This window comes from Rattus norvegicus, chromosome 4 (genome assembly GCF_036323735.1).
Source record: "Rattus norvegicus strain BN/NHsdMcwi chromosome 4, GRCr8, whole genome shotgun sequence".
Taxonomy (NCBI): Eukaryota; Metazoa; Chordata; class Mammalia; order Rodentia; family Muridae; genus Rattus; species Rattus norvegicus.
In genome coordinates, this window is record NC_086022.1 from 81,984,523 (window position 1) to 82,005,519 (window position 20,997).

Sequence of the window (20,997 nt, forward strand, 5' to 3'; positions counted from 1 at the left end):
AGCCTGAAAACACAGGGGTGCAGCTTCTGACATTGGGTCCCGACTGGCAACTGCCTAGGGTTTGAATGAAGGAATATCGTTAAAAAAATAGAAACTAGTGTCTTGTGTCTTGTGACCCTTTAAACACTCTTCTAAACTTAAATTCTGCCTTTTCCTCTTCCTTTCATGCCTATGCCCTTTTCTTCTTCGTCTCGACCTCTGGTGTTCCACTCAGTTACTGAGTTTTCCTACTGAAAAACCTCACCCTTTCTATGGCTGGAGAGATGGCTCAGCCTTTCAGAGCACTTGCTGTTCTCTCTGAGGACCCAGCTTTGAATCTCAGCACCCACGAGGCAGCTCGCAACTGTCTGTAACTCCAGTCCTAGGAGATCTAGTGCCCTCTTCTGCACGTTTTTCCAAACCAAGCACGCATGCGGTACACAGACGTACACTCTGGCAAAACACCCATAAGCATAAACGTAAGTGAATAAAAATTAAAAGTAAAAGCATCGTTTCAGTAAGAAAAGCAAGACAACCTGCAAAGCCAGTCGTTCCCCACCCCGCAGGTTCCTGGGAGCTTCCAGCGTTCTGAGCCCATGTGTGTGACCGTCACAAGGGAGTGTCGCTGTCATTCTGAGTCTCTTTCCATCTCCCAGACTTGAAAAGATTTGTTCACGACAGAGTATACGCTCTAAGGGAAAGATAGACGCTTGGACCGTCCCTTCCAGCCCTTTCTCGTACTTAACGTGTGTGCATTTTTAGAAAATGGAGACCACCTAAGATTTATAGTTTAATATCCCTCTCTTTCATGTTAGCATCCCAATACAGTTTAAATATTGGAACTACCACTCTGCCAGCTACAGGTAAATTAGAAGTGACTGGAAGAAATTAGCATATGTTTATTGTCACATTTATCAGCAGGCAGGAAACAGGCGACTCCCAGTGACAGCAGGTGCCTTTGGAGCGCTGAAAGACGGGGCTTCATCTCTTTTCTTCCTTCCAAATATGGAGAACCCCAATCTAGGCCTGGGCCAAACACTAGATAAACCCTCACTGAAGAACACCTACAAAAGACCCAGCAAGTTCTCAGAATTGTCAAGGTCACTAAAACCAAGGGAAGCCTGTGAGAGTGCCACAGGCCAGAAGGAGCCCAAAGGAGCCCACAGGAGACACAGTGACCAAACTGCCATCCTGGGTGGGAGTGGCACTGCAGTAGAGCCAGCGTTTACCTATAATAGCAGATAATCCACCGGGTGGGAACACGGTGACATCCTATTGCTGCTAAAGGAACCGCCAGAGTCCAGGCTTTGGGCAAGAGGCAGATCCAAGTTCTAAACTCAGTCGGTCTTGCTGGTCATCTGACTTTTGGGCTAGATTCTCTTATCTGTAGAACTGAGGCGGTGTTGCCCAGCTGTTAGGGAGGAAGAGGCTAGGCAGACAGATAAGGGCGGAGCTGGGTCAGGGGTCAGGGAGAAACAGGGCCGTGGAATTCAGAGAGTTCACGGGGATTGGGGTTCTTACAGACCACACGGCCTGGGCAGGAAGGATCAGTTACTTTAAATTTTTAATTCTTCTCCTCCTCTCCTCCTGGCATTTCCTTTCATAGCAGATGTAGTCATTAGGCCCAAGAAGTCATTAAAGTGTTTAATAAGGTTATTAAATTGACTAACAGCGCCTCTGGAAGCCATTTCCATAGGAAATCCATATGATTCCAGGTATGGGACATGGGGCTGTCCTCTGTGGCGGACAGCCTGTCAGCATCCCCGTGAAGGATGGTAGGCAGGTCGTGAGGGATGTGTCTAATTAAAGAGATTATAGGTGAACCTCGGCTGTCTGGGCATGCTGTTCGTAGCTGGAAGTGTGTCGAAAGTTCACTAATTTCTACTAATTGCAGGGTGGGGGAGGAGAAGTCCATCCAAATTACGGAATATTTTAAAATAAATGCACTTTTATTGCATCCAAGTACATATTTTAACTCCAACTAGGCTAACGGATTGTTGCCCTGCACAAGTCTTAGGGGACAAAGTTACGGAGGGTATCGGAATGGGTTTCAATTATTTCTATGTAAATAGGTGTTTCTGGAGTTCTTTGGGGTGTTTGAAGACAGCTTGTCCTCGTAGATCTTAGGCATCGCACTGTCGCCTTCTACAGTTAATTGGCACACCCTTGGAGGGTGGGATGGGTAAATTAAGATAAACTCGTGGCCATCTGGGAAATAACTTAATTCAATGATAAGTGGTATCCAAGAGGCCAGGTGGAAGAGTTTTTATTTCAGCTCAAGTTTAGTTTCCCCCATGAAGGCAATCTGTTCATTGGTGCAGGCACCCGCTGATTGGTTGACTGATGTCAGTAGGTGCACGGAAGGAATCAGGCATTCTTGTCTGGAAAGACAGCCGAAGTTACTTATGGTAGGATCCAGGTGAGGAGACCCACAGCTTAGTGCAGTCCAGCCCTGAGAGCCAGGAAGCAAGAGGCTCTCCTAGACAGTCAAATAAATCACACCAGGAGAAATCTGTCTTTGGACAACGATTGGATTAGGGAACAAAAAGCAAGAAAAAGGTTGGGGTAGGAAGCAGAAGGAAGAAAAAGAAAACGGCCTGGCTTTATTAACCTGGGCTGGAAGACCAGTGTTCAAGGGCATGAATGACACTTATGCCCTTTTGCCCTATGCCCAACCTCAGGCAGCTGTTAATGGAGCCTGCTCTCCCCAGTAATGGTCACCACTTACAGAACTTTTTTCCTTATATTGAAAATGGATTTTACAGTTTCCCCTCCTTCATTAACAAGGCCTGGATTATATTTTCTTCTTTCTTTTCGCCTCCCTTCCCCTCTCTCCCTCCTCTTCCCCCCTCTTTCCTCCTCTTCTTTTTTTCTGAGTCAGGGCTTCTCTATATAGTACTAGTACTCGCTTGCTCATAGACCAGGCTGACCTTGAATTCAGAGACCCTCCTGCCTCTGCCTCCCATGTGCTGGGATTAACGGTGAGCGCCACCACGCCTGGCTGGCTTTTCTTTTTTCTTAATGCCAGCGCTCTGAGTTGCTGAACTTCTCCCTTGGTGTATGTTTGTTTAGCTCTAAAGGAACATGTCCAGATGTTTTCTTAGTGTTTTGCTATTGGATCTGCTTAACAGCTGAAATATGGGGAGACTTCCCATTTTCTGGAGGCAGAAAGTGAGGCTTGGTGAATCAATCACTTTAGGGGGAGTGCAAACTAGGGTTTTGTGACTGGAAATTCTGTCCAAAGTTGGAATGTCAGATCTGGGCAATAGCAAAGAATTACGGTAAGGAAAGCACGAGTGCGCTGGCTTTAGAACCTCTTAACGGGGTTGCCACAGTGGGTTGCTAAGGTGCCGTGTGTTTGGGCAGATATGGAGTTTACAGTTCAGATGATCGCAGATGTGTGCGATGTCGGCCTGTGTGTCTGACCTTCCCGCCAGTTCTTTGGCTGTGGGTTTGTGTTTACACAGAGTCTCACCTCCTACACCTGACTTGTTTGGAACTCAGTATATGGCCATGGGCCTTGAACTCCGGACAGTCCTGCCTCCCCCTCCTGAGTGCTGGGATTATGAGCCTCCTTGCCTGGCTTCCCCTTCTGCTTCGCTGGTTGAGAATCTGCCATTTCAATGCAGGCGCATGTTTTCCACCTCTGACCATGTGTGACATTGAGTGGTTGGAAATAGTTGGCCTCTGTTCGACTCATCCCAGAATGTGTGCCTCTTCCATGGAAAACGGGTACTGCCAATACCCTCTGTGGGAATGTGGCTTCCACGGGACACAGTGACTCTGAACCGTCCCTTAGTCTAGCCACAGTGCCAAGGACAACACTACTTTTGAGGGACAGTGAAACAGTTATTTCTTTTTTCTCTTCTTTTTTTAAAGGTTTGTTTATTTTTTTGTATAAGAGTGCAATGTAGCTGTCTTCAGACGCACCAGAAGAGGGCGTCAGATCCCATTACAGATGGTTGTGAGCCACCATGTGGTTGCTGGGAATTGAACTCCAGACCTTTGGAGGAGCAGTCAGTGCTCTAACCACTGAGCCATCTCTCCAGCCCCTATGATTTTTTTTTTTTTTTTTTTTTAATTAGAAGAGAGAACTTTTAGGTCAAAGAAAGGCCCATAAAAGCCAGAGTGGTGCCTTATGAGTGCAGGGTTGGGAGGCTTGGATGGGGTCATGGTCTTCTGAAGACCGCGGTCTTTCCTCTCTTCCCAATCTATTTATTTGATGAGATTGGATGTGGTCAGGGTGAACCCTAACTCCTTCTTCGTTACTCTCTTTCCCTCCCTCATTCCCTGCTCCTCCCCCTCCCTACTGGCCAAGCAAACAGATTTATTTATTTATTTGTATTGTTTCGTTTTTCAGGATGGGGTTTCTCTGTGTAGCCCTGGCTCTCCTGAAACTCTCTCTTTAGACCACGCTGACCTTGAACTCCCAGAGATCTGCCTGTGTCTGCTTCCCTAGAACCCTGAGGCCATGCAGTGAGACAGTCTCTAATGCAGGATCAGAGCCATTTTGTAAGACCCGGCTTGCTGGATGCAGTGACGGAAGCATGAACTACTTTTCCGCTTTTGAAAAGCGTCTTATGGACTGAGGCAAACCTTGTTTATTATTGGGACAGCAGCACAGACGTCTGTCCAAACCCATGGCCTGCCTTCCTCTTCTGTTTTGAATCTTTAAAAAAAAAATTAAAACTCTTTATGTGTGTAGGTGTTCTTTCTGCATGTACGTCCATGCACCACATGCACGCTGTGCCCAGGCAGCCCAGACGACGGGGTCAAATCCCCTAGGAACCACAGTTACCATGTGGGTGCTGGGAACAGAGTCCTTGGTCCTCAGGAAGAGCAACAAGTGCTCCCTCCAACTCCTTCCTTCCATTCTTACTATCTCTAAAAACAAACACAATTTTCTTTTATGTGTGTCTACTTACTGACTTATTTTGTCGTTTTGACTTGGCTCTGTGGCTGAGCCTGGTCTGCCATTTATGGCCCCCTCCCGCCTCTGCCTCCAGGTGCTGGGGTTGCAGGTGTGTCCTGTGGCTCTGCTTTAGAAAACTTCCCTTTTAGTCATCATGAAAGGGGAAACAAATGACTTGGTGTATAGAAAATGTATTTAAAGATCATGGGAGAGGGCTGGAGAGATGGCTCGGTGGTTAAGAGCGTGGGCTTCTCTTCCAGAGGTCCTGAGTTCAATTCCCAGCACCCGCATGGTGGCTCATGACCATCTGTAATGGGATCTATCCGATGCCCTCTTCTGAAGACAGCTACGGTGGCTCAGCTCATAGACACAAAATAGATAAATAAATAATTTTAACAATCGCGGGAGAGGGTGTGTGTCTTCCTGTTAAGTTACTGTGGCCCATTCTCAGGGGAGCCTCTTTATTTGTGACCCAGAAAGCAATTTGCTAGACAGACCATGGATACTTGAGGTGGTCTTAGCTGATGCACTGAGAAGCTGAGACAATGGCAACTTGTTTTTCACGATTGGGTATTGAGGGCCAGTATGAAAATGTATCTTCTCCATGGTTTTCAGATACCCCAGCACCGTCCCTAAGCACTCTCGGCTCAGTTTTGCATTATTTAAAGGTTTCCACTGTGGCCGTATGTTCTGGACTCTGGTGACACCTGATTCATGGTCTCTACTTCCTTCTTGCCGAGGGCGGGCGAGCACGCTGGCTGGCGCTTCCAGTTCTGCCCTGCCAGCTCCTGCCAGCCCTCCCCACAGTCCTGACGCTGCTCTTTCTTCCCAATGCCCTTACAGGAGTTCGTGAGTGTCTGGGTCCGAGACCCCAGGATTCAGAAGGAGGACTTTTGGCATTCTTACATCGACTATGAGATATGTATTCACGTGAGTATAGCCGGTAGGAAACAGGTTGTAGGCGGCGAACATTCTATGTGACAGAATGCTACTGAGAACCGAAAAACCTTAATACAGAGAACTGAGCCGGATGATTGTGGCGAAGTCTGTATCACAAATGAAGCAGGGAGTTGAGGAGTTGCTTCTTTGAAGCTCATATTGTACTTGTTTAAGATATTAATATTTCAATATTTATTAGCTTTACTTATAAAGATGTGACTACTTTAAAAATGAATGGTTAAAGAGCATGCCTTAGCAATGGTATTTCCTTGTGATATTATATTTTTAAAATGTTTGTTTATGAGTGCTCTATCTGCATGTACACCTGCATGCCAGATCTGATTACAGATGGGTGTGAGCCACCATGTGGTTTCTGGGAATTGAACTCAGGATCTCGGGAAGAGCAGCCAGTGCTCCTAACCACTGAGCCATCCTTCTACCCCATGATATTATATTTCAAGATAATATATTATTTGGTAAACCTTAAATTTTGAGGGAACATTGAATTTTGGGGGAAAGAGATACAGTATTAACCACTGTAGGTGAATACACGGTAGTCGGTTTTATGATAGCATCTTTATTCACATGTGCCTTCATACTGAACAAGGTCGGCAGCCTGTCCTGCATGGGGCCACGTGAAAATATCCCGAGGCAGCTCTGCTGTTGCTCCTGCTCCTGCTGCCGCCGTAGAGCACGGGCAGCAGGGAGTTCGTAAAGGGACGCCTATATTTGTTCCCCTAGAACTCCTGGAAAAGGCAGGAGGCAGAGCAGACTGGCCCCAGACACTGACTTGCTGGCCCCTGGCCTTGACGATACATGCGTTCTTGTCTCACCAGGGCAGTCTGATGTGCCTGGGACTGTGTCTAACACAAGCATCTGATGTGTCTGGTGCACATGAGGTAACACGTAGCCCATCCCTCAGTGCCATCTGCATGCTGGAAGTCTGAGCACCACTGTAAAACCTTTTCCTCCCAGAGTTCCCAGTTTAGAAAATAAGCGAGTTATAAAACTCTGAACTGCCCCACCCCGTTTTCCTCTTTTTGCGATCATTTTCTAAGCCATTGATGTTCTTATTTTGCTTTTGTTTTACCCAAAAGCTCAAGCCAAAGATGCATTCTGTGTGCAAAGTTATGAGCACGTAAGAATAGGCGTGTGGGCTGGGGAGACGGCTCAGCAGTCACGCGCTGGCTTTTGCGGAGGACATGGGCGTTCAGGTCCCAGCACCCACATGGCAGCTCACAGCAGCTGGAGCTCCGGTCCCAAGGGATCAGTCTCTCTTCTGACATGCCCAGGCTTCTGCAGGCACACTCAGGAGCACACACACACACACTCTGGAGCACACACACACACACACTCAGGAGCACACACACACACACTCAGGAGCACACACACACACTCAGGAGCACACACACACACTCAGGAGCACACACACACACACTCAGGAGCACACACACACACTCAGGAGCACACACAAACACACACTCAGGAGCACACACACTCAGGAGCACACACACACTCAGGAGCACACACATACACACTCAGGAGCACGCACACACACTCAGGAGCACACACACACTCAGGAGCACACACACACTCAGGAGCACACACACACACACTCAGGAGCACACACACACACACTCAGGAGCACACACACACACACTCAGGAGCACACACACACACTCAGGAGCACACACACACTCAGGAGCACACACACACTCAGGAGCACACACACACTCAGGAGCACACACACACACACTCAGGAGCACACACACATTCAGGAGCACACACACACACTCAGGAGCACACACACACTCAGGAGCACACACATACTCAGGAGCACACACACACTCAGGAGCACACACACACACTCAGGAGCACACACACACTCTCAGGAGCACACACACACTCAGGAGCACACACACACACTCAGGAGCACACACACACTCAGGAGCACACACACACATACACTCAGGAGCACACACACACTCAGGAGCACACACACACACACTCAGGAGCACACACACACTCAGGAGCACACACACACACTCAGGAGCACACACACACTCAGGAGCACACACATACTCAGGAGCACACACACACTCAGGAGCACACACACACACTCAGGAGCACACACACACACTCAGGAGCACACACACTCTCAGGAGCACACACACACTCAGGAGCACACACACACACTCAGGAGCACACACACACTCAGGAGCACACACACACACTCAGGAGCACACACACACTCAGGAGCACACACACACACACTCAGGAGCACACACACACACTCAGGAGCACACATACACTCTCAGGAGCACACACACACACTCAGGAGCACACACACACTCTCAGGAGCACACACACACACTCAGGAGCACACACACACTCAGGAGCACACACACACACTCAGGAGCACACACACACACTCAGGAGCACACACACACTCTCAGGAGCACACACATACACTCAGGAGCACACACACACTCAGGAGCACACACACACTCAGGAGCACACACACACACACTCAGGAGCACACACACACTCAGGAGCACACACACACACTCAGGAACACACACACACTCTCAGGAGCACACACACACTCAGGAGCACACACACACTCAGGAACACACACACACTCAGGAGCACACACACACTCAGGAGCACATACACACACTCAGGAGCACATACACACACACTCAGGAGCACACACACACACTCAGGAGCACACACACACACTAAGGAGCACACACACACACTCAGGAGCACACACACACTCAGGAGCACACACACACTCAGGAGCACACACACACTCAGGAGCACACACACACACTCAGGAGCACACACACTCTCAGGAGCACACACACACTCAGGAGCACACACACACTCTCAGGAGCACACACACACACACTCAGGAGCACACACACACTCAGGAGCACACACACACTCTCAGGAGCACACACACACACACTCAGGAGCACACACATACACACACACTCAGGAGCACACACACACTCAGGAGCACACACATACACACACACTCAGGAGCACACACACACTCAGGAGCACACACACACTCAGGAGCACATACACACACTCAGGAGCACATACACACACACTCAGGAGCACACACACACTCAGGAGCACACACACACACTAAGGAGCACACACACACACTCAGGAGCACACACACACTCAGGAGCACACACACACTCAGGAGCACACACACACTCAGGAGCACACACACACACACTCAGGAGCACACACACACTCAGGAGCACACACACACACTCAGGAGCACACACACACTCAGGAGCACACACATACTCAGGAGCACACACACACTCAGGAGCACACACACACACTCAGGAGCACACACACACACTCAGGAGCACACACACACTCTCAGGAGCACACACACTCAGGAGCACACACACACTCAGGAGCACACACACACTCAGGAGCACACACACATACACTCAGGAGCACACACACACTCAGGAGCACACACACACACTCAGGAGCACACACACACACTCAGGAGCACACATACACTCTCAGGAGCACACACACACACTCAGGAGCACACACACACTCTCAGGAGCACACACACACACTCAGGAGCACACACACACTCAGGAGCACACACACACACTCAGGAGCACACACACACACTCAGGAGCACACACACACTCTCAGGAGCACACACATACACTCAGGAGCACACACACACTCAGGAGCACACACACACTCAGGAGCACACACACACTCAGGAGCACACACACACTCAGGAGCACACACACACTCAGGAGCACACACACACACTCAGGAGCACACACACACACTCAGGAGCACACACACACACTCAGGAGCACACACACACTCAGGAGCACACACACACTCAGGAGCACACACACACTCTCAGGAGCACACACACACTCAGGAGCACACACACACTCAGGAGCACACACACACTCAGGAGCACACACACACACACTCAGGAACACACACACACTCAGGAACACACACACACTCTCAGGAGCACACACACACTCAGGAACACACACACACTCAGGAGCACACACACACTCAGGAACACACACACACTCAGGAGCACACACACATGAAATTAAATAAGTATTTTTTTTTTTTAAGGAATAGACATTTGAATCGGATGTGGGGGTGCACACCTATGATCCCAGCACGTTTCGGGTAGAGGCAGGAGGATCAGAAGTTCAAGGTGATTCTCAGCTGTAGAGTGAATTTGAGGCCAGCTTGGTGTATATGAGACCCTGACTCAGTCCTTTTACCCCTCCCCGCCCAATGGAATGGGGGGAGGGGTGGGGATAAAAGAAGCATTTGAACTGAAATTAAAAATTTTAAATTATTTTAATGATTTAATTGCTTGTAAGAATGTCTGTGGGCCTCATCACATACTTCAGGGCATCACGACATTTGATTATTTCCAGGAGATAATCAAATATAGATTATGCGGTGCTGATTGTATGATATGAATTCAGAAACCTGCACATATGAATAAAAATGCTATAATAAAACTCACTATCATGTATTAATCTAAAATGGTTAAATACCATTATCTCTTTCCCTCCAAATTCCATGTCACTTTGATAATTACTTCTGTGTCATGGTGCCTCTCTGAAGTTAATACTTGGTTGACAGTAGTAAGTCTCTAGGCTTGATGGGTGGCCGAAACAAGCATGTGGGACTGCGCCAGTCGGTGTAGACCTGTTCCCGTGGTAGAGTTGAAAGCATACCTGAGGCTTTTGGCTAACCCTAGTTAGCTCTGAGGGCATCAGCTGGGGGTCCATTCACTCAAGTGAACCAGCCGACTTTGGAATGTCCATGTTTACTCGGGCTATAAACCAGTAATGATAGAGCTGGTTGGCCCTTCAAGTATCTTCCCCTCACTCTGTCCTCTGATTGAGGGACTCACAGATGCACCTTATGCTGATATCAGTATCAGGTGGGTGTTTGTTACCGACACCCATGACTGGGCTGGGAAACTGGACTTAAATGGGTGGGTCCAGCCTACACTGGCAATGTAAGAAGTCCCTGCGGTGGCCTGGTTCTCTCTGAGGAGAGGATACTGAGAGGATGGACCTTATTAGGGCGGTCACTCTGGTGTAACAAAGCCTGCTGCCTTGGTCCCCGAGGAGTGCTTTAGTCAGGCAGTGCTGCCCTTTGAAGTTGTCCCTCAGAATTCATGATGCCTTAGGCATCTCTGGTAGGCTTTGCTTCTGTGCCCGCGTAAGTGGCTGGGTGCAGTGCTGTGGCCTTTGCAGGTGACTCTCTTAGACCTGCTGTGCCCTGGAACTTTGCCCTGTGTTTCATGGGGACAGCTCATGAACAAAATGTACAGGGTCATTTAGATTTCCAAGAAAACAGCCGAGCTTCATGGGCAGGATAGTTTTTGAAATCATGAAGATCTTAGTAGCAGAAGTTAATTTTCTCATTAAGTAAGGTAATGATTACGAAGTGGACTTTTGTTTAAACATATAAAAGAGTGTGTTTGTTGTTGTTTGTTTGTTTTGTAGGGGTGGGTGAGATTTTACTCTGTAGCCCAGACTGCCTGGAATTCACCCCGTAGCCCAAACTGGCCCCAAACAAGTGGCAATCCCCCTGTCCCAACCTCTCTGGGTCCTTGGTTAGAGGTGTGAGCCACCATGCCCAGCTGAGTTGGCCTTGGGTTTTGAATCTAGTAGACACAGGTGTTGTCAGCTGTGTGTTTGCCCAGAGGAGCGACATCATGTCTTAGCTTAGGCTGGGGACTTGCACCCGTTTGTTCCCCAAGTCCATCTCAGGGCAGCTACAGGGAAGCCGACAGCTGGTGACTAAGGGTGGCAGCCGTACTTGCCAGGTGCTGATGCCGTCCCTGGAGGAGAATCGGGGCTCACATTCATACCTGTCGTGGGCACTGACGCTGAGTCCCACCACTGCGTTCCTGACTTAGGTCGCTCTTCCCTCCCGTTGGCTAGTAGTGTGGGGGGAAAATGTTGTCTGGGTGAGCAGTGACTTGAGGAATCCCAGGCATGGGTGGCGTCCATGCTGAGATGCAGATGTCTGTGATGCTTTGTGTGGGGCTGTGGGAAGTCAATTCTGATCTACAAACACGTCGGGATGGTGTTAAAAGTGCAACGATGCACCCAGGCCTTGTGCATTTTAGGGTCTCTGTGTGTTTATCGAGATGTGGGATCCAGGCTGGATTTGAACTCAGTCCTCCTGCCTCAGCCGTCTGAGTCTGAGATGACCCACTGGAGTTCTCCTTAATGACCCATCTTTGGAAACAATGCTTGTAGTTAGGAGAGCACTGGTCAGGGGCGGGCCATGCCCATTCAGGGCTAACACTGCTCATTCATGGCATGGCGGCTTCTTCGGGTCTGAGACGGATGGGCTGCAGGTAAGATTTTGCAGTGCACACACAAATGCACACATTTCATGGCTCGCCTGCCGCTGAGAGTGCCGGTTCCATCGCAAGTTTTATGTATATAATAAGAACGTGCTTTTCCCCTCAGGTGCGGCTCACGTTCTTCTGTCTCTTTACAGACGAATAGCATGTGTTTTACGATGAAGACGTCTTGCGTACGAAGAAGGTATAGAGAGTTCGTGTGGCTGAGGCAGAGACTCCAAAGCAACGCATTGCTGGTGTAAGTGACCTACGGCCTGAATTACGGGGTCACAGTCTGAATCCGGCCGACGCCGGCTAGCTCTAAAGTCGATAGCGTTAAGGTGCATGAGGAAGAGTAGGGCCCAGGCCTGCTTCCTCTGGTTAGTTCTGGGCCTTCTGCATCTGACTCTAACATCCATCTCCTTGCCAGCCTTGAAGGATATTAATCATGAATGGCCCCAGAGGAGTTTAAAGACAGATTTCCCTTTAAATTAATATTATACAACAACAATTAGGTGATAGCTGTGTGACGATTATTACCACGCACGGCAGGCCTTCACTTTGAGGGATGCCTGTGGCTAAGTCACCGTGATTTGGTGATTGACTTTTTTTTTCTTTTCTTGTCAGACAATTACCAGAACTTCCATCTAAAAACCTATTTTTCAACATGAACAATCGCCAGCATGTCGACCAGCGCCGCCAGGGCTTGGAAGATTTCCTCAGAAAGTAAGTAAGGGTCTGCACCAGGCTAGGGATGAGGGCAGAGGAGCCTGTGTGGGCGATTACAGCTCTGAAATTCTGCAGGCCTGCTGGCCACTACATTCATATCCTGTATTAGAGCGCCATCTTGTGGCTGGCATTGAACGGTACAGATGTGAACAGAGTCTGCAAACAATGGACGTCAGAATCAGAGAACAAACACATGGTCTCTTTTTTTTTTTTTTTTTTTTTTTGGTTCTATTTTTTGGAGCTGGGGACCGAACCCAGGGCCTTGCGCTTCCTAGGCAAGCGCTCTACCACTGAGCTAAATCCCCAACCCCAAACACATGGTCTCTTAAGAGTAAAGCACGTACAGTTTACGCTTTTAATGGAAGCACTCGTGAGGTTGAGGCAGGAGGATTTTTGTGAATTTGAGGCCAACCCAGGCTTTGCAGTGAGTTCCAGCCAGTCCTTGTCAAACAAATACAACGAATACCCCAAAACAACAGCTGACCCAAAGCAAACAGCAGCAAAGGAGTGTGGCCAACTTTTCCCAGGAGATAAGTGTGCCTTGTATTTACAAGAAGCACCTCTCTAAAACTGGCTTTAGGTACAGCAGCCAGGACAGACAGACCGAAACAGCCTTGAAGGCTCTGATGGCCTGGCTTAATTCATCCTTGCAGAGCCATTGGTCAAGTGCGCGTGCATCCGACTGATCTTAGGTTGACTCTGCGATGGGGCACACTTCCGCACTTCCATGGCAGCTGCCTTGAGTCCACGCCACTAGGACTTCCCATTGTCTCACCCCCTCCCTGCAGGGCCAGCATGGGAAGCCTGCCCCCCACTGATTTGCGGATTCTGAAGCTGGGCTGCTGGGGTTCAAATCCTGGATCTGCCACTTTAGTAGCTGGGAGTCAGGCAATCCTTTTCCTTTCTCTGGGCCTTTGTTGTCCTGTCTATAAAATGGGGATAATGTTAGCCTTTCCCCCATCAGGGTCGAGGCAGTAGAGTGGGCTAAGGGCTGCAGAGCACGTACAGCAACGTCTGACAATCTAGATTTCCAGTGTTGTTATTATTTTAGTCTCAGGGCTAAAACAGCTGTGAGCTTCGTTTTCCAGCTTTTAGATAAGGAGTCAGGCGAGTACCAGCGAGGGGCGGGGCCCCAACTGTCCATTCTTCTGGTGGCTTGGGATCTGAAATGATCTTCTTTTGAGTTCAGTGCATAGGACCATGAGCCGGTCTGAAGTAGCTGCATTCCCCCGTTTGGCTCGCTCATTAAGGGCCTGGGTATCAAGTGTGCACATGAATATTAATATGTGTTTCTATGAGATTGGCACGGTGCCTTTCCTTCCAGGAGGTCCCTGGGATGCACAAAAAGCTGGAGCTGAAGCACTGAGGGAGGGCAGGGAAGACTGACACTAGAGTGATCCTGTGGAAAGAGCCCTGAGGAACTGTTAGATGAGCTAAGGCCTCTGAGAACATCACAGCAGGATCCAGTGTAGTGTCACAGATGTGACAGAACAAAGCGCTGGTCAAGACTTTCACCATTTTCCCATTAGGGACAACTCTGGTATTATTATTATTATTATTATTATTATTATTATTATTATTAAATGTATACTTATAGGTTTTAATAATAGTATATTATTTTTAAATGTAATTATTTTTATTTCACGCACATTCACGTTTGTCTGTGTGAAGGTGTCAGATTCTCCTAAAACTGGAGTTATAGGCATTTGCGAACCACCATGTGGCTGCTGGGAATTGAACCCAGGTCCTCTGGGGGATCAGCCAGTGCTCTTAACCGCTGAGCCATCTCTCCAGCCTCGGAAAGCTCTGTTAATTGCGCTCTCTAAGGTGCCCAGGTGGCCGACGGCTTCTCTTTAAGATAGAGCTCATGTTTGCCGGGCAGCCTCCATTCCAGAAGCCACTCCATGGAAACTGCAGTCTGGCCTTGGGACCCAGGCAGGAGTTGGGGATCCCATAGCCCTGGCTAGCACTGGGGGTGGGCGTGGTGGGGGTGGGGGTGTGGGGAGTGTTGCAGTTTCAGGGACAGCCAGTGTCTGTGTTTATGTCACTGGTCACTCACTCCTCTCTTGCTGGCCTTTTAAAAACCTCACGCCATCCAGAATGGCCTCAAACCTGTGTGCTGATTCTGCTGCCTGCCCAGAGTGCTGGGACCACAGGTGTGCGCCACCAGGCCCAGCTTCCGGTTTGGGCTCCTGCAGTTTTTAAACACTGTACTCTCACAGCCCGTGTACCAGCATCTGCTCCGGTGGTGATCGTGCCACTGCAGAGGTGCTCTGTGCTGTGTACTGTTTAGCTGTTCTCCATTGGCTTTGTTTGACCCACGGCACAGACGAGAACATCCTGCTTCGAGAGCTCAAGGAACATGGGTCTAAATCGTCTCCCCTCAGCCCTGGCCCTTGATGTTTTCCGAGCTGTGGAACTCAGGTTCTTTTGCTGCCTGTGGTGTGGAGCGGCATAGCCAGTGTGGCGCTCTCCTGGCTGGAGTCGTGCTGCTCGGATAATTAACTGCTCGGAAAGCACGCGCTGACCTTTCACCCAACAGCTGTGTGCCAGGGATACAGGCACAGACGCAACGTAGAACAGAGCGCCTATAAATTATTCTCCCCTAGAAGCTCCCTCTTTCGTTTGGGAGCTCTTGGTGCTGTGTCTGAATTAGTTACCTCTGATCTGGGAGCTGGAGGGATGGCTCAGTAGGTCAGAGCCCGCACTGATCTTCCAGAGGACCCAGGTTCAGTTCCCAGCTCCCATGTGGCAGCGCTCAACCCTCTGAGACTCTAGTTCCGAGGGACTCAGAGGCCACGTCCAGCCTCCTTGGGCACGTGGCATGAATAGGGTGCCCATACATACATATAGGATAAACACACATGAAGTGAAAGTAAAGAAATTAAAAAACATCGGGGACGGGGAGAGGGGGCTGGAGGGATGGCTCAGTGGTTAGGAGCACTGACTGCTCTTCCAGAGGTCCTGAGTTCAAATCCCAGCAACCACATGGTGGCTCACAACCATCTGTAATGAGATCTGATGCCCTCTTCTGGTGTCTGGAGATAGCTACAGTGTACACATAGATAATAAATAAATAAATCTTAAAGAAAAAATTTGGATATCATTGTCATCTTAGGATCAAACCACGGAGCAGACAGCTTTCTTACGATATTCTTTTTTTTTTTTTTCCTTTTTTTCGGAGCTGGGGACCGAACCCAGGGCCTTGTGCTTGCTAGGCAAGCGCTCTACCACTGAGCTAAATCCCCAACCCCTGGAATCAATAATATTAAAGAGGACATATGCCAGTTACGGACTATAATAAGCACATATTTAAATTTGGTTTTTATGTAAATTTTTGAGTTGTTAAAATTCCATGAACGAAGAAATCTCTCTGCATATGTATGCATGTATAATGTAAGATGAAGAGTCCATTGTAAGGTCATTTGTGTAATAATATATACTTAATGTAAGCACAGTGCGTATTCAGGTCGATGCCTGCGGAGGGATCGGAGACTTGTTTCTCTGATTGGCTGTCAGAGAAGATCATGCGTTTGATCTTGTCCGGGCTTGGAGCTGCAGATGCACTGTCTCTGCACCAGCTTTGGCCGGTGCGGTTGCCTCAGCTGCACGAACTGCAGAGAGGGCAGAGGTCATGTGATCATAAACACTGCTGCGTTTATGATCAGCAGAGTGGCCACTGCCAGCTGAACCGGTCACCATGACTGAATTTCTAGTCATTCATTGTCCCTTGTGACTGTCATTTTCCTTTTTTGTATTCGTTCTCCTAATTATAAACTGCAAGCTCTTATAATAGCAACAGAGATGTAAGGCTATAGATGAGAGTTATAAGCTCGTAAGTCTCCTACTGTGATGGAAGCCCTACTGATTCCTTAGGTGTAATTGCTATGAACGGGAGCCAACTTTTCTGTATAGAATGCATCCCGGTGATAGCATACCAGCCCTGCCGTTAGACTCTGGTTTTACGTGATTTTTATTCATTTTTGTTGTTGTTTTAGGACAGCCCAGGCTGACCTTGAACTGCCTATGTCATGATGACCCCGAATTCTGATTTTCCTGCTTCTACCACTCAAATGCTGTGCCACCATGATCGACTCTGGTGGGAAAGTTTGTTTTTGTTTTTGTTTTTGTTTTTAAACAAAAGACACATACATATGAGAATGCACAGGGATACGCACAGAGAGACATCCTCACAACACACACACACACACACACACACACGCGCACACGCACACACACACACACACAATTTGTTTTATAAATCTTTATGTTCAGTAGAGGGCACCACAGCATAGATTATGAATTTCTTTGAATGAAAATTTGGAGGTTTAAATTCTCTCTCTCTCGGTGAGAAGTTAAATAGGCTGAGATAACTTTTCTTTTCTCAACATCCAACCACTCTATACAGATGCGTGTAGGGAGCATCGTATGGACAGAGATCAGTAGGTCAGGGCATCCGTAGAGTTAAATGATTTTGTGAGTCATACTGTTCTTCCACTGAACCACTATACAATATGCTTAGTAAAATCCCATTAAGGAAAAGTAGGCTTCACTATGTCCAGTGCAGAGGAACAGCAGGCCTTGTTTCATTTAGCATAGTTACCATGGGGTGGGGGGCAACTTTTGACTTGCACTGTAAATATATTTCCAGAAATTCCTTTAAAACTCTGTAGGCTGATTTGTGAAACTCCTGCTATAAAGGCTTTAAATTAATTTTATTTATTTATTTATTTGTTGTTTGTTTGTTTGTTTATTTAGAGATGGTCTTAATATGTAGGCCCAGTTGTCCTAGAACTCACTTATGTAGACCAGGCTGGCCTTGAACTCACAGAACTCTGCCTGCCTCTGCCTCCTAAGTGGTGGGTTTAAAGGCGTGAGCCACCATATCCAGCATGTGCATTTATTGTTATGGAGGCTTCTATCAACTATGGTTTATTGATTGTTTTACCAAGTACTCTTTATAGTAGCTTGAAGTTGATTTTCTACTGTTAGGTTTTTGGGGAAAATGTGGCACACGTAGGAGTACAAAGAACAAAGGCTCTTTCTTCTGCCGTGGGCGCACCGCTGGCACAGCAGGTGTCCCTCGGAGGAGGCCCCAGTGCCCTCCAGTCCTCCCAAAGGTCACATTTTTAAAATTAAAAAAATTATTGTTGTTGTCATTGCTATTTGAGATGGTCTCACGGTGTTCTGGAATTTGATTTTCCTGCCTCAGCTTCCCAAGAGCCACGATTAGAGGTGAGCACCACCACTCTGGACTCTTAAGATTTTACATTTTACATTGTAAACTATCTGACCGCAAAACGAAAACATGAATATGTCCTAGAGTGGTTTTTTTCTTTTGTTTCTTTCAAATTCATACCCGTGCAGACCTGGTGGCCTAAGCTTAGCCACCGAGACGGAAGAATTAAAAAAATAACGCCGTGCTCGGCAGGCAAGCTGGTTTTGCGCTCTCTCTGGGCCCTGTGAATGTGAGGATTCAGGCTGGCCATCCGGAATACTTCTTTCTTCCCCTGGCTTCCTGTGGAACTGGGTGACCTGTTCTCCCGCTTCTTCCTCCCATGTCCTCCAGGTGGCAGTAGTCAGCAGAAAACTGGGACCCGAGGAGCCTAATGTACAGTCAAATTGGAAATTGAATTATAGCGGAGGGAAAGGGACAGTAGCCTTGAGGTCTCCATCAGCCTGGACTCTGATCACTTTTGTTTGCGGTACCCATGTGTTAGGTACCCAGCGAGTTAATAACAGCACGTGAGCCATTCGAGGCTCAGCAGAATTGCTTTAGACGTGGAATAAAGCTGAAATGAATTTGTGTCCAATATTGTTGCCATTAGCGTACATTACTTCTGTGCTGCAATGCCTCAAACCATCTAAAATCAATTTTAAAGATCACCCATTATTTTATAGAGAAAATAAAACACATTTCCAACAGAAACAAAGCCGTATGTACAGTCCTATGAGCAGCCACTTGTCCTGTGGCTGGTGGGTAGCTCCCCACAGGAGGCCACAGGAAACGCTCAGCTCAGACGTCACAGCGGGGCCAAGTTCGAATCAAGGGCTCGTTGCTGTAAAACTCTCTCCTAATTTGAACTATGTAGGGCATGAATGGGAAGCATTTGTACATGGGGGAGACAGATTTTAGTGCACAGGCTTTTACAGTGTGGCAGACGCACCTTTGTCGTGCAGCAGGGCCGTCTTCTGGGAGAACCAGGGCACAGGACACATAGAGTTGAACGCTTAGATTCTTTGCCTGAGATTTTCTCTTTGCAAAGTGCAATACTATTGCTTTTGTTCTTGATGAAGCACCCCTTTCCCCTCAAATTACTTCATAAGTCTGTTGAGGCAAAGGGAATGGCTGGATTTCGCATGTTTGTAGACATCTGCCTTCTTGAGGAAATAACTGTGTTCTCTGGAAGAGAAGGATGTGGTGTTGTGATGTGTTTGGTATTTAGCAAAGCTGCTGTGATGACCAGAGGAGAATCGCTTTCCTAGTAACGTGTTTAAACATGCAGGATACAAGGCAAGGTTCCTCTGGCCTGAAATGATATGATCTGGTTTTCATAGTCTCTGTATGAACAAATCCCACGTCAGGCAAAATGACCTGTGGGCTGTTGTGTCCTGCCTTTACTTCGACCGCTGTGGCTCCAGAATCTCTTGCAATATCACCACTGAACTGTTAACAGAGACTTAAGTATTATATATCAAAAAAAATGTTTGCTAAAAGGATGTGAAGCCAGTTTTCACTGGAGTGTGACGGGACCCTTTGACCTGATTTCTTATTCTGTAACACTCCACAAAAACACACCCGCAGCCGACGATACGGATTTGACCACGCCAGAGTCCCGTTGGCAGGGTTTGTTTTTAGTCCTCCATCTGGTCCTGATGCCTTAGTCGAAATGTGTGCTGTCTTTATAATAAGCTTCAGTCTGTCCTGCTGGATGACTAGTGTGTCCATAGCACCAACCTGGCCTACTTGGGAAAATGGCTTGGGATCAAGTTTACCTGCTTACTGTTTTGACAATAGCAAGACGCGTTGCTGCTGGCTGAAGATTTTATAGATGCTTCCAGTCAGCTTTAGGTATTGGGAAAGCCACCTCAAAGGAGCCCTTGTCAGTCTGTACTTCTGTGGACCGTGCACCAGGAAAGGTTTAAAGTGTGCAATGTGCTGAGGAGTGTACTGGACTTTTCGTATAATTTTAATGGTAGAGGAAGTTTTGGTGTTTCGTGACAGCTTGTCCAATAAAGACTGCCGTACTGATGTGCTATTAGCCATGAATTTTTAAGAGTAGAATAAATTTCTATAACCATATAAGCAAAATATTCCTATAACTAATCCACATGGTCTTAACAGATGGTCATACTGAAGAAATGTCCTTGAAGTTATTCTTTTAACAGATGTTCTCAACCATTAGCTTTCTGTTTTTACTCACCTAAGATTCCAAATAATTGAGTAAAAGTTAGCACATGGCTTTCATCCCGTCGGCGGGCAGAGCCCAGCTTCGGGGCAAAGTTCTCCTAGTGAAGAGGTCAGTAACACAGTTTGTGAGGCTTGCCTGCCTTCTGCCCGATCTCTGCCCACGCCTGACCACTGGTTATTTTTTTTTCCTTTTTTTTTTCTTTTTGCACAGAGTCCTGCAGAATGCACTCTTGCTTTCCGATAGCAGCCTGCACCTCTTCCTGCAGAGCCATCTGAACTCCGAGGACATTGAAGCATGTGTTTCTGGGCAGACCAAGTACTCGGTAGAAGAGGCAATTCACAAGTTTGCCTTGATGAACAGACGGTTCCCCGAAGAAGAAGAGGAAGGCAAGAAAGACACCGACGTGGAGTATGATTCAGAAAGGTACTCCTTGGCGCTTTGATGTAACAGACACATTTATATAACACATGGTGCCTATGTGCACGCACATATATATATGGACACATTTTGCCTTTTGTTGATGTAATAGTAAGATAATGAAAAAATTAATTGACTGAGATTTTATTGAGCTGTGACAGCTCATCATAGTGGTCTTCACACACACCTCCACACTGAAT

At 47.7% G+C, this 20,997-nt stretch overlaps 1 protein-coding gene and 1 long non-coding RNA gene across 7 annotated transcripts in view; one reads left to right on the top strand and one right to left on the bottom strand.

Moving 5' to 3' along the window:
• The window catches only part of Snx10 (sorting nexin 10), a 64,406-nt gene that overhangs the window by 41,261 nt on the left and 2,148 nt on the right, over positions 1-20,997 (top strand). For all 6 annotated transcript variants that reach the window (XM_039107307.2, NM_001013085.1, XM_006236486.5 and 3 more), the window contains exons 3-6: positions 5,735-5,821; positions 12,398-12,498; positions 12,867-12,965; positions 20,591-20,803. In XM_039107307.2, coding sequence (XP_038963235.1) covers positions 5,735-5,821; positions 12,398-12,498; positions 12,867-12,965; positions 20,591-20,803 — 500 coding nt within the window. The remainder of the gene's footprint in view (positions 1-5,734; positions 5,822-12,397; positions 12,499-12,866; positions 12,966-20,590; positions 20,804-20,997) is intronic.
• LOC120102272 (uncharacterized) overlaps positions 1-20,997 on the bottom strand; it is a 49,705-nt gene that overhangs the window by 23,066 nt on the left and 5,642 nt on the right. The gene's annotated exons all lie outside the window — the stretch shown is intronic.